The sequence below is a fragment of the Ammospiza nelsoni genome, chromosome 12, assembly GCF_027579445.1.
Source record: "Ammospiza nelsoni isolate bAmmNel1 chromosome 12, bAmmNel1.pri, whole genome shotgun sequence".
In the NCBI taxonomy this organism is placed as follows: Eukaryota; Metazoa; Chordata; class Aves; order Passeriformes; family Passerellidae; genus Ammospiza; species Ammospiza nelsoni.
In genome coordinates this window covers 8332540-8346251 of record NC_080644.1, presented here as the reverse complement: position 1 = coordinate 8346251, position 13712 = coordinate 8332540, and the positions used below count along the sequence as shown (strand labels likewise).

The window sequence follows — 13712 nt, the reverse complement described above, 5'->3', positions numbered from 1 at the left end:
CAGTGATACAACAGAACTCTCTTATTATGACTGGAAAAATGAGAAAGTAGCAAAGTAGAAAAAGGAGGACATCAGAAAGGTGTACGAAAATTCACAATTAACAGTCACTCTTCCTCACGCCACAAAGCTGCTTAAAGCAGATCATCATTCATGAGGGAGGCATTGTGCCACCCATACCTAAATCCCTAATGTGTCCATTCACTCCTTGCAAAGTTAACAAGCCAATCCAGCAAAGCTCTGAATGCTCCTAAGAGACAAATTGACTTATTGCTCCTGACAGTCAGAACTGCCCAGCAATGCAGGACCAGCTTCCCCCAGAATGTCCCATGCTCACAAACTGACTTTGGGACACAGACTAACCTGAGAACTCATTTAAATATTTCTTTGATTTAAAGCCAGCAAAATCTTCAAAACATGTAAAGTCCCATTTTACTACATCAATTACAATATTTTGCCACCCACACATATAATGGATGTGGAAGCTTGGTAAAACTAGTCAGCCCAGAGAGACTGGAATGAAGGTTGAAAAGGACACACACACATACACACAGGAATTCAGATTTCTCCAGGCAAAGGAGAGGGGAATAGGTAGCTTTGCACCTATCAATTAAGTCTTGCAGGATCTTGGATGGTCAGGGCAGACAATCCTCCACTGGCCTCAGAGAAGGCCTTGAGGTAGTGATGGCATTTCAGAGAATCTCATTAAATCTTACAAGAATGCAGACTGACATTACATTTTACACACCGTACAACCAAAACATCCAAATTCCTTCAGTATTCCTTCTTAAACACAATCCAGGCAATTATTTCAGACAGTGTTTGTCACAGAGCTTGCAATGACCTCATCCTAATTAACTACCTGCAAAGGAAGGCTGCAGTTCAAAGGGAAGCCAGGCTGGAGAGCCTGGGCCAAGTCCCAGGCTTTGCAACACTCGCTGGGTTTTCACAGCGTCAGCATTTCCATCTGCCCTCAGCAACCACACCCAGCTCACTTTGAGTGTGAAAATGCAGATCTGGCCAGTGCCATGCAGGAGAAACACATTCTCCCTGCATGAGACATCCGACAACTGTTCAATTATACTAATGATTATTACAGAGAAAAACATCTAAGTGCCCGAGGAAGGATTTAAATTGCTTTTGTTAAACCTGCAATCTTTACACAGCTCTTGGTCAGAAGTCAGTGGGAGTCGGGGGAGTGCAATGGCTAATTGTCAGTATTTTTCTTAATAAATATGCAGTTTAAATAAGGGCATGCCCAAGAGGCTGACCCAGCCAGCCCCCATTCCAGTCTGACCACTCCAAAAAATATCCAATGAGCACTCACTGATATGACACCTTCACAACCATGAATTGGTCCTGGAACACACTGAAATCAGCCTCCAGGGTAGTGAATGTTTCTCCCCATGATTCTGTTCTTCTAAGTTTCTAGATTCAGATTAAAAAATAAAAAATCAACCAGAAATAGCTGAAGTTTCTGGTTTCAAATGACATTGTTCTGCCACCAAAGCCTCACTGCTTTACATCTTGGTCTGTCCCTCTCCTGTACTGCATGTAGAGGGCTCTGCTCACTGTAAAAGATAAAACCAAAGGCACAGTGTAAGAATTTCTGGTTGCTTTAAAGCAACAAAAAGTCTCCCTCAAAATAAAAATTCCTATCTAATTCATGGGTATGCCACATCAAAGCTGGAATTGTAGACACAATAAAAGGGTGTATGTAATTTTTGATCACCATATTCAGAGAGAGATCCAGTTATAAAAAGATGCTCACTCAGTTTAAGCTTCTATTTTTAAAGGTAATAAAGTTTTTATGGATTTATGTTTGGACCTGTAAAACAAGTATTCCTATACACCATAAGATAATAAAGTAATATCCAGGCAGGATGGACACTTTCAAGGATCTATCTTATGGATAACTTTTTCTTGAGATTTCTAGGACCATGTCAGGGATGTAGTGGATAGAGAAGTGACAAAACCATCTAAGTTTAACAAAGGCAAGTGCTGGATTCTGCACCTGGGATGGGGCAGCCCTGGATGTAGGGAGAGCCTGGGGACAGGGGGCTCATTCTCACCAGATGGAATGCCAGTACAAACACTTGAATACTACATGCAGAACTCTCTTTTGCATGTTAACCTTCTCCATGGGCTTTTTTAGCCCAAGAAAAACTTAAAGGGACAATAAGTTGGTCTCTTTTCAGAGCTGAAGTGCAGGAAATCCTGTGCAGGAAATGTTACTTGCAGTTGCCAGTTTGACCAAGAGATGGTACTGTGTGTATGCACAGTCGTCACAAGCCAGTGATGATGGGATAAATACCTCTCTGTATCTAAACCACCCTGATTTAGAGGTTCAAAATTCACACATTTACTGCAAAGGTGCATTTCAGTGCACTTCATTGATCATGCAAGGAAAGTCAGAAGTTTGAGCACAGTCAGTTTAAAATTTGCTTAGACTGAAAGAGCACAAATCAGCCATCACATACCATGTTTAGCTCCTTATGTAAGAAAAAAGTTCAAGACATATACAAAAATCACATATAATTGACATTGAGCGATGTATACAATAAATACAGAATTTTCTGGAAGATTTTCCCAATATTCTTCTTAGCATTCCCAACTTCTGCAAATCTGGCTTTGTGACCTCCAGGCTTTGCAATAAAGTCAGAGCAGTCAAAGCTCACGCAAGGCAGGAGTGTGCCCTTGTCACAAGGAAGGGAACAACATCCTGGGCTGCCCCAGGTAAAGAAGTGCCAGAGGGTCAGGGGAGCTGATTCCTGCCTTGGGCAGCACTGCTGAGGCCACACCTGCAGTGCTGTGCCCAGGGCTGGACTCGTCACCACAAGAGGTGACCAGCAGCTCCTGGTGACCCTGCTGGGGCAGGAGCTGGGACAAGATGACCTCTGAGGTCCCTTCCAGCCTCAAACACTCTGCAGTTATTCTGTGGAAGTGAATCTATACAAAAAACCTAAAACTCAAGAGAGTTTGTTTCTAGCTTAAATGACACAGATAAGCAAACAATTGTAAAATTTAATAAAGAAATACTAGAAAGCCACTGAACTCCCTGGACTATATTATGTAATCAACTTCTCAAATTATTTTTAAGTTTTTGGAGATCATAGGTTTCTGCAAAACTATTAATGACTCACTCCAGAGTGAAAGCTGTTCATTTCTGATACCTTATTTCTTGTCTTTTGACCAATTATTATTAATCCAGTGGCATTCTTTTTATATTACAGCAACTTTAGGAACATATTTAGTCCAAGTCTCCAGCTCAATATTTTTAAATAACCTCCATTAAGCTACACAAATTCAGTAGTTTCTTTCAACACATTTTCTCATTTTTAAGTGGTTGCACTTTTCTGAATTAGGCACAAGAGCAATGGATGTACTGAGTATATTTTTTAACTCCTTGAAGGGTTTAGGATCTAAATAGCTTGGGGTCAATGCTGGAGAGCAGCTGTCCGACAGTTACATTGGAAGTGCACTCTGTGCATTGTTCAGAGCCATATTTAGATTTGCATTTCCTACTCTGGGCTCCTCAGTGCACAGCTCCTTGAAGGAATTGTCACTGGCTGTCTCTAAATGCTTCACCTCCTGCTGTGGAACTTCACCTCATCTGTAGCCTTCTCCAGTGTGGTCTGAGAGATAAAAGAGCCCTCAACATCTGCACACCAGATAAGCTGGAAAGGTGGCAGCCCCACGTCCCACCCTGTACAAAGAAACCAAGCAAACAACTTTGCAAGAGGACAGCTTTTAGCACAGCTGCAGGAAGGAGCCACTGCCCACCAGAGCAAGCAGAAGCTGAATATTTTCATGGTACCCAGAACCAGCCATGGGCCAAGGTAAGCAAAAATCATTTTTGTTACTTCCAAGCATTTGCCAGCCATGTGTCAGGAAGAGACAACTGTTCCTGCTCCAAGACAGAGTTCATGAGGCTTGGGGAGAGCTGAGCTTGCAGGGCAGGAGCCAAGTGCTCTAAAGGCTTAGGGAGCTCAGTCTGCAGGGCAGACTGCACAAAAGGCTCAGCAATCAGAACTTGGTACTGATCCCTGAGAGGAGACTGAGAAGCAGCAAGGAGCAGCTAAGGCAGACAGGTGAGGGCTTGGAAGCAGAGCTAAGTGAATCCTCATCACAGGGAATGGGGGGGTGGGAGGAATTAAGGAGACAGCACAACTGAAACAGAGAGATGAGCAAGTGTTTGAGCCTCTGGAGCAGGGAAACAAGGCTCCAGGAAACCTTGAAGAAAGTGACAGTAAGATCCATGAAAAGTCATATGATGGAGAGGAAGCCAGACTCCACATCACTCACTGTTCTACAAGACACAGAACAGACATTTCCATCACAGAGAGAAAACAGAATGGGTCAGCAAGGGGAGGTGGATTATGTGTCACATAAGGGGCAGCAGCTGCAACCCACAGGGCCAAGGATCTTAGTGATGGGCTACAACCCAAAGAGGTAAATAAGGTCAAATGATTCCAAGGCTGAGATAAAACAGGGAGTAACTGGCTGCTTGAAATTGTGACAAGTTTTTTTCTGTCTTCTGGTGCTGGACAGAAGCACATAGGATGTGTATGAAGCCTGTGTAGGAGACAGGAGGAGGAGGAGGAGGAGGATCTTTCCTGTCTCCTGCATGGCATTGCCAACTGATGTGGTACAAAGTAGGAAAACTGGAGTTTGATCCAGCTGTGCATTTGAACCAGCAGTGAAGGTTGCACTTAATGATGTCAGGTATAAGCAAAGGCAGCTCAACAATCACTCAACACCAGAACAGCCAAGCTCAGAGTGAAGTCCCTACGATTACTGGATAGAAAGTCTCTAAGGCAGGGGGAGAATGGGTGTTTCTCCACTCACAATCAGCTGGTTTTGTGCCCCAGAATGTGGCTCAGGGCCCGACTGCAGCCAGCTCACAGCCCCAAACTCATTCTCTATCTTCTCACACTACAGGTCTGAGCATCCAAAAATGTGATTTCATGATACCAGAGAATAACAAAAACCACCACACAGAAGAGATCAGCACTAAAAGGCTCATAGTGAGGAGAGGACAGCCATTCACCGTCACTGTGAGATTCTCAGCTCCAGTACACAACTACCTGAAGCAGATGAAGATGACCTTCCTCATCGTACAGACAGGTAATGCCATAACAAACCTACCAGAGCTCTGCTCCTCCACCAGAGCTGGGGGCAAAAGCCATCTCCAGAGCTGGGCAGGGGTGCCAAATTTAGATGTGAGGCCAGTAAACTGTTTATGTGAGGCAAAGCAGAGTCTCCTGCAGGATCACAACCAGATCCCTTCCAGAAGGGACGCTGCACACAATAACCAACACAGCTTCACCATTCCATGGTTACAAAATGCTCATGGGATCTCTTCTGGCTTTTGGGGTTAGGAGTGCTCAAACCTAGCTGGCCTGTCACAGGTTTTTCTGTCAGAGTGTTTTCTATGAGACCCCTGAGAAGGGCAGCAGCTTTCAGCCCCAGCTTGTTTCACCATATTGTGAGCACTGGGCTGTTACAAGACACTAAATTCCATAGGCACAGCAGGGCTGCACCATTCTGGCCATTCCTGGTTTCTACAAATCTATGGAAAGCACATTTCACTTTGAAGCAGGGAGGCCTGAGTGCATTCCTGGCCTTAGCAGTGTTCAGTGGGCATTGAGCTGCTAAAGGGTCACGGCCCTTCCACGAGGAGAGCTGTGGCTCCAGAGAGAGACAAGGTCCCTGCTGTCTGCACAGGTGAGCAATAAACAATGTTTGGAATAAACACAACCAGATTTCTTTGTCTGCAGGACCACATTCTGCCAAAGCAGATGAAATCCAGGCTGAATTTCCTATCTCCAGCCTGGCAGACCAGAAGCAGTGGAGTGCAGCAGTGGAGGAACAGGACCCAAACTTCTGGACCCTGCGTGTGAGCACACCTGCCAATGCCCCCATTGGCCAGTACAATCTGCTTTTCCGTGCCTCCAAATCCCCTCAGCTCCTGGGCGACTTCACCCTCCTCTTTAATCCCTGGTGCAGAGGTAGGTGGTCAGAAAGAGAAATGAGAAATGCAGGCTGGGATCAGCCACTTCACAAAAAAAAAAAACAACTTTGGAGCTGTGGCAGTGCCTCCATGGAGGGAGGCTGACTCACCCAGTGCTCCTTCCACTCCTGCCCTGCTCCCCACAGCACCTCAGGAGAGAGCTAGGGGCTCATAAAGCCCAAATTTTCCTGCCTCAGCACTTTTGCCTCTCCCTGGAGTACTCCACTGGAAAAGCCCTGTCCTTCTGCTAAGGGGAAAGTGTTTGATTAAGTGTTTTCTATAATAGAGATTTTAGGATGAGTCAAGATTGTAATTGGTCTGGTTAAGGCCACTGTATCTTTCTTAGTATCAGAACTTATCAGCCAGGAGAGTAGAAGGGCCAGCAAGGGCAACAGCCTGGGTCCAGAGAACTTTTTGGACAAGGCAATGGAGATGACCATGAAATTCTTCTTTCCTGTCTGATTTACAGTCTGAGGTATTTCTCAGGGCAGAATGCTGGGGGCTGCCAAAGCCCAGTGGAACCTGCTGATGCATGAGAGATGCAAGTGCACCTGAGACCAGCCATGCTTTCTTCCTGGTGCTTTTTTCCCCCTAATCTAGATGATGAGGTGTTCTTGGCTAATGAGGCACAGCGGCAGGAGTATATCCTAAACCAAGATGGCATCATCTACCAGGGGACTGAAAATGCAATCCTAGCCCAACCCTGGGACTTCAGCCAGGTAAGCAAGAGGTCTAGTATGTCTGTGCTCTCTTCCAACCACCAGCAGAGGAAAGGTGCATAAATCTGGTGTGTACAGGACACTGATGAAAAAATTCTACTCATCTCTGTGTTCTCTGCACCCACTACCTCCTGTGCAGGAGAGTAGGGACCTGTGGATGAAGTCCTATAACCCAGCACCTGTAATTTTAGCTTCCTTCTCATGCTGTCCTCTATAAAGGAATGCATTGTTCTGTATCTGAGCTTTGTGTGCCTTCCTTTCATCAACAGGTATAAAAGCATTTAACAGAGCTCAATAATACTGTCTCTATCAGGTAAAGTGAGGACAAGAAGATCTTTCTGTTTGTCTAAGGCCATCTGATATAACCAGTGATTATTTCACTTTTGTGCCAGCAGATCTTACAAGCATCTCTGTGCCAACCTAGAGAGTGCTCCAGAAAAGTGTTTCACCTTTTTGCAGGGGTTCCATACTGTTGTCTCCTTATCACAAAAGTTTCATACCTCCTTGGTGTTTCTGTGGGCTGCTCCTCCCAGCACTGACTCTTTGCTCTTCACAAAGCAGCCAACTGACTCCAGTTCCCTTCTCACCCAGCCACCCCACTCTTTTATAGCATCTTCTTCTCATTGGTCACAGCTGTGGCTTGTTAAAGTCAGGCCTGTTCATCATCTTTGATAATTAGTCCAGCTGCAACTCCTTAGGGGTAAGATTACTTTCTACACTATCTTTATTTTCTTATATTCTATCCCCCTACAGAAAAGCATCAATTTCCCTCAATCAGGGAATGCAGTATCATGCTGATGCATTTCCCACCTTCAATAAAGTTGGAGGTCTGTCCTCAGCTCCCCCTGCAGACCTCTGCCCTCCTTCACAGCCCACTTACCCAAAACCATCAGCAGAAAGGGAGAAACAATCTGCACAGTCACAAACCCTCGTAGGGACTCAAGAGAACAAAAATTCATGGGGAGTTTCCTGAAGTGATGTGTTTTTGTTTCAGTTTGAGGAGGACATGGTTGACATCTGCTTCATCCTGCTGGCTCTGGGGGAGCACTCCCGAAGAGAAAAGGATCCTGCCCAGCGCCAAAGCCCCGTCCCCGTCTGCAGAGCAGCTGCTGCCATGGTGAGGAGGGCACAGAGCAGCCCTGGCCCGAGCAGGGGGCACCTCCTCACCCCCAGGGCAGGCTAAACCACTGGCCTCAGAGGAAACCTGTTCCAAACAACACCTCCTGCCCATCTCCAGCCTGTCCTGATATTCCTTCAGCAGACACGTAGGGCTGCAGGACGTTCTTAGCAGTAAAAATGCATTTAATGAACAAATCTCAGAGGAGACTGCTGCCCCTGTGTGACAGTGTTCACAGGGGTCTCAGGTTGAGGGAAGAGATGAGGATCTGACTCCATGTTTCAGAAGGCTGATTTATTATTTTATGATATATATTACATTATAACTATACTAAAAGAATAGAAGAAAGGATTTCATCAGAAGGCTAGCTAAGAATAGAATAAGAAGGAAATGATAACAAAAGCTTGTAGCTCGGACTCTCTGTCTGAGCCAGCTGGGCTGTGATTGGCCATTAATTAGAAACAATCAACATGGGCCAATCACAGATCCACTTACTGCATTCCACAGCAGCAGATAATCAATGTTTACATTTTGTTCCTGAGGCTTCTCAGCTTCTCAGGAGGAAAAATCCTAAGGAAAGGATTTTTCATAAAAGATGTCTGTGACATCCCTGTTCTGCTCAGCCATGACCATCATGCTTGGCATAAAAATGTCTTCTTGGTTTCTTCTGCTTTGGGAACACCTCCCACAAACAGGATCAGGCAGACCTATCAAAGAGAGGCAATTCCTTAATACATCTTTTCTCTCCTCCTTCTCCACAGCTGAACTGCAGTGAATTTAGAAGCCTGACAGAATATGAGCCTGGGCAACACCATAATGGGACACCCCCTTCCAAGTGGCTGGGAAGCATCCCCATCCTCCGGCAGTGGATTGCATCCAAATTCCAGCCCGTGCACTCCGGGAGGTGCTGGGTGTCTGCTGCAGTCCTGTGCTCAGGTACAGGGAGGTGCTGGGTGTTTGGGGCACTCCTGTGCTCAGGTACAGGGTGCTGGGTGTTTGGGGCACTCCTGTGCTCAGGTACAGGGTGGTGCTGGGTGTTTGGGACAGTCCTGTGCCCAGGTACAGTGCTCCTACAGCCTTTTATCCTCAGGGGAGAGGCACATCTTTAGTGTCATCAACACCCAGCATCACTGCCTTCAAGACAAGAGTATCAGTACATCCATTCACTGAATGCACATGTGAAATTTTATTTCCTGAGGGAGGAATGCCTCTTGCAAAGTCCAAACAGCAGATTTTGTGCCATTCCTAACAGGCCTAGCACCAGAAGAGGCTCTACATGTATCACCAGAGACACTCCTAAGGCAGGGTGCACAACTGATTCACAGCTCTCTCTTTACACAGTTCTGAGGTGCCTGGGAATTCCCACCAGGGTGGTCACTGGCTTTACCTGGGCTCACAACACCAAGGGCAGCCTGAGTGTGGATGAGTACTATGATGAGGATGGGACACTGCTGACACAGGACAAGAGTGCTCGTGTCTGGTAAGAACACATGGCAGGGCCCCAGCAAGGATTTGAGACAATACTTGGATGTGGGAAATGAAACCCAGGGGAAAGAGGTAAAACAGCTGCAAGGAGGTGACAGGAGACAGCTCAGCTGAGATCCTGTCTACAGGACCTGTTCTTGATAAACTCAAGAGTGCTCTATTTCTAGAGCCCACAAAGGAAGAATGATAGCCCAGTCCAGCTGCAGAAACTCCACTTGTTTCTCCACACACAACTCTGCTCTTCTCAATATGAACTGAACTCCTTCAAGGGAGCATTAACCAGCTGTGGTTTGGCAAAAGCTTTACTCAAAAACTTTACCCTGTACCTCAGGGCTCAGTCCCTGGATGTAAGCTCATGCTGTTGCCTCTTGCAGGACCTTCCACGTTTGGAATGAATGCTGGATGGCTCGTTCAGACTTGCTGCCAGAGTACAGTGGGTGGCAGGCACTGGATGCCACCTGCCAGGAAAAAAGCAAGGGTAAGATATCAGAGCAAGGGTAAGATATCAGAGATGGGCTTGAGCAAGAGCAGGGGGAAGTGAAGCAGAGGTAAATAAAGCCATTCAATATTCCTCCTTTCCCATCTTTCAGTGGAAAGATGCAAAAAGACAGGAACTCACTCACCCTCTTGACTTTAGGCACAAAACTATCATTTATGTGTTTGGTTTGTGCAGCTCATGTAGCTCTATCACTGCTTCCTAATGGCCTCCTAAACGAGATATTTCACCAGTATAGGTCAAAACTAGGGATGGGTTTAGTTGGGAAAGCATCTGAATCTTATCTGGACCACATTTTCTCTTCAGGTGTATCCTTCTGTGGGCCAGCCCCTGTTCGTGCCATCAAGGAAGGTGACACACAAGTTGATTATGATGTCTGCTACTTCTTTGCTGCCATCAATGCCAAGTGTCATGTGTGGATACACAAAGCAGATGACACCCTCAAGCCAGCTTTTGGTGGCACAAAATACACTGGAAACAACATCAGCACCAAGAGTGTGGGCAGTGAGCGCTGTGAGGACATCACACAAAACTACAAATATCCTGAAGGTATGGGCAGGCACAGGCTGAGCACATTCCCTGTCACTGTCACAAATCAGGAGTAAAAGACCAGAGCAGAACCAAACCAGAGCACCAGGGTCAGCCACTTCTCACTACTTCCCCTTCTTCAGTGGCACTAGAACACCTCATTCTCTCTGTCTACAGAGCCAAAGCAGAGGCCATCACCCAAACTTCACCCTGCTTAATGGCATTAAGGTCTGTGGAAGACCAGGTGTTTGTGTCTGGAATACCTTTTCTGATTTCTGTTATCTCTACACTCTGTACATCCACCTCCCATTTTCTCTGTAATATAAATATGGATAGATGTATTTCAGACTCCAGCTTTCTGAAAAGGGCTGTTGTGCTCTCAGATACTGCCTGAATCTCTCCCTCAACAAGCAGCTCCCCTCCAGAATCTGAGTGGTTTCCCTGGCTCAACCATAACACCCCATCTTCACCTGTGGCTTGTTTCTCCATGGCTGCAGGAGACAACTGCAACTTCTCAACACATGAGAGCATGGAACTGTGCCTTAGCTACAGCAGAAAAAAGCAGCTGCCTCCTCTACTCTGAGAGATGCTAGCACCAAGGTGTTTTAAAAACTGTGACAGCTATTGCCAAGTAGAATCTGTCAGGCACATCCAGTGAATATCCTGACAGCTGAAGCTTTCAAAGTGACCCACCCAGAAGCAAAAAAGGATATCTCTCTATGCTCTTAGGAAAAGTATCTCCAGTACTACCAGGAGAAATCAATGCCATTCTCCTGCTGCTTCTCACTAGTAAACAGGAAAGAGAACCAAAGTATGTGCTTCCTTTTTTTGTGACAGGTTCTCTCCAGGAAAAAAAAGTCCTTGACAAAGCCTATAGAAACATGAAGGAACTTGAGACAACCAGCAGCATGAGCAGCACACAGTTTATCTTCTTTCCTACTGCTCTGGAAGAGCCAGTCAACATTTTCATCCATTTCCAGTCAAGTTCTTTGCAACTGGGACAAGATATGACACTTTCCATTGAAGTGTTCAACCACACTGATAGAGAAAAGGCTACTCATCTGGTAGCTGGGATCCAGGCTCTGCATTATAATGGTGTGCCCATTGCCCAGCTTTGGAAGGAAGAGTTTCATTTTAACCTCCACAGCAATTCAGGTAAGGACTCCCCTGGGTGCATGGCTAGAAAAGTCCTCTAGTGCTCTCATTTCAGAAAAGTTCCCCCAGCCCTAGGTTTACAAAAGGTTGGCTGAATAGTTGATTCTAGGTGATTACCCAGAGAGATGGTGGAGTCTCCCTAATGGGAGATATTCCAGAATTGACTGGACACAATCCTGTGCCCTGGGGTGACCCTGCTTGGGCAGGGAGGCTGCACCAGATAATCCACTATTGTCCATTCCAACCTCACACATCCTGTGAAATAAAACACTTTGGCAACATCACCTTAGAGATTTCCAATCTGCAAATCCGCTTGAGGTCACATTTAAATGCTGCAGCTTTTAGTACAATGTTGGGCACTGAACACTCCCAGGTGTCATGCAGGGACAGACCAGGCTGCACTCATCACCTGTTGCTTCACCCCTCTGTTCCAGTCAATAACTTGAAGGTGTCTGTGCCTTACACATGGTTTGGAAAAGAGCTGGGAGAGAACCACCTGCTCAGGCTGACTGCTGTGCTTAGAGATGAGGACTCCTCCTTCATGTACCTGGCACAGGAAGAAATCAGCATTTCTGATTCCCCTCTCACCATTGAGGTACGATTGGGCTGTCATCCTGCCTCTGCAGTGGGGAAAAAACAGCTTTTGTAGTCATAAGCAGCAAAACAATTCTGCTGGGTTCAGGAGCTCTCTGAGAAAGCAGAGCAGAAGAAATTATAATAAATTAAATAAGCTGGACTTTGCCTCTTCTGGCAAATGGCACCTCAGGCACCAAAAAAAAAAAAAAAAATCACTCATCTCCCTTTAATCATAGAAGAATATATTTTCTTCTCTCAATTTCAGCTCATTTCCTTCTTTCAACAGTTCCTAGAAAACATGGTGCAGTATGAGCCAAGCACAGCAAGGATCAGCCTCCAGAACCCCCTCATGGAGCCCCTGGAGCAGTGTGTGATAGCAGTCACAGGGCGAGGGCTCATTTACAGACACAGGAATTACAGGTAAGTGCAAAGTGCTGATCCAAGAACAGCAAGTGGAAAAAGAGACACAATACAAGCAAAGGAAAAGCTGTCCTCAAAAATAACCAAGCAACAACATGGAAGGAAAATATCACTATGGCATAAAAGGCCCAAGCATCCCATCCTTTATTTACAGATAATACAGATGATTTTCACACTGAAAAGGAGAAAAGCCAGCTAAGAGAATTTTCAACAGACGTGTAATACCCAAGTTGAAGCCAATATGGCATTTGTGAAAGCTTCAACATCAAAGGCATAGACAGCAAAAGGAAAACCTCCTGCCAACAAAAAGGATAACAGAGAAATGCCCCAAGACTTAGTGAGAAATACACATGAAATAAGGCAAAGTTCAATGTCACTGAAATGAGCTAAGAAATTTAGAAACTATTTGCTGCTGAGAAATCAATTACTTTCTAGTGAGCAACTTGAACATCCCTAAGTGGAGTAAAACTGTATTGTTTATGACAGTTTTCCATCCATTACCCACTATAAACAATGAACAGTGGTGTTTTTCCCTTCTCTACTGAAGAACCAGGCAGATGTTACTTAGCCAAGAGCCACCAAAGGGGCATGCTCCCCTTCACATGACAAACACCCCACATTTGTCCCAAGAAGCTGCATTAGGACAAAGTCCCCTCAGATGTCTCCATGGAGGGTTTCAATTCTCCTGTCCTATCTCCCTCCCAAACCACTGTTAGATGACAATTTCACCGTAGTTGTTTGAGTCATTGCCAGCTTTCTTCTATTTCTTGTTTTTCCTTTCCTTCTTTTTGGCACCACATTCCTGTCCAGCTAATGCATATCCCAGACACAGGAAACTAAAACCACAAAGAGGGCGATTCCTGTATAATCCCTTCTCTCCTTTCAGGCTGGGCTCTGTGCAAGCTAAAAGCACTCAAGAGCTGGAAATCCCATTCACCCCCACCCGAGCAGGGCCCAGGAGACTCACTGCACGTCTTACCTGCCTCCAGCTCCACAACCTGAAGAGCTACAGAACAACCAACATTGCAGCTGCCTGAGGCCAGCTCAGAACAGGTCCTCACCAAAGAGTGGCTGTGATCTGTGCCCTGGTCACGGGCAAGCACAGATGTAAACAGTTTTTATAATAAAAGCTATATTTAAAACCATGTCTGATTTTGATTATTTGCACAAACTCAACTCTCTCCCATCTGCCACTATGTCTACTCT

The 13712-nt window shown here is 45.7% G+C and overlaps 1 protein-coding gene across 2 annotated transcripts; it reads left to right on the top strand.

The window, feature by feature from the left end:
- Positions 1–3688: 3688 nt before the first annotated feature.
- LOC132078548 (protein 4.2-like) lies at positions 3689–13648 on the top strand. Of its 2 annotated transcripts, XM_059480769.1 has the most exons (13): positions 3689–3836; positions 4939–5124; positions 5778–6008; positions 6611–6729; positions 7724–7846; positions 8608–8782; positions 9188–9326; positions 9706–9809; positions 10134–10376; positions 11193–11510; positions 11945–12105; positions 12373–12506; positions 13393–13648. In XM_059480769.1, exons 1-13 carry the CDS (start codon positions 3827–3829, stop codon positions 13541–13543), a joined length of 2094 nt encoding a protein of 697 aa, XP_059336752.1. In that variant the 5' UTR covers positions 3689–3826; the 3' UTR covers positions 13544–13648. The 2 variants fall into 2 exon arrangements, with proteins under 2 accessions (XP_059336752.1, XP_059336753.1); XM_059480770.1 differs by lacking the exons at positions 3689–3836; positions 4939–5124 and having other exon boundaries at positions 5775–6008; positions 6480–6729.
- The last annotated feature ends 64 nt before the right edge of the window (positions 13649–13712 follow it).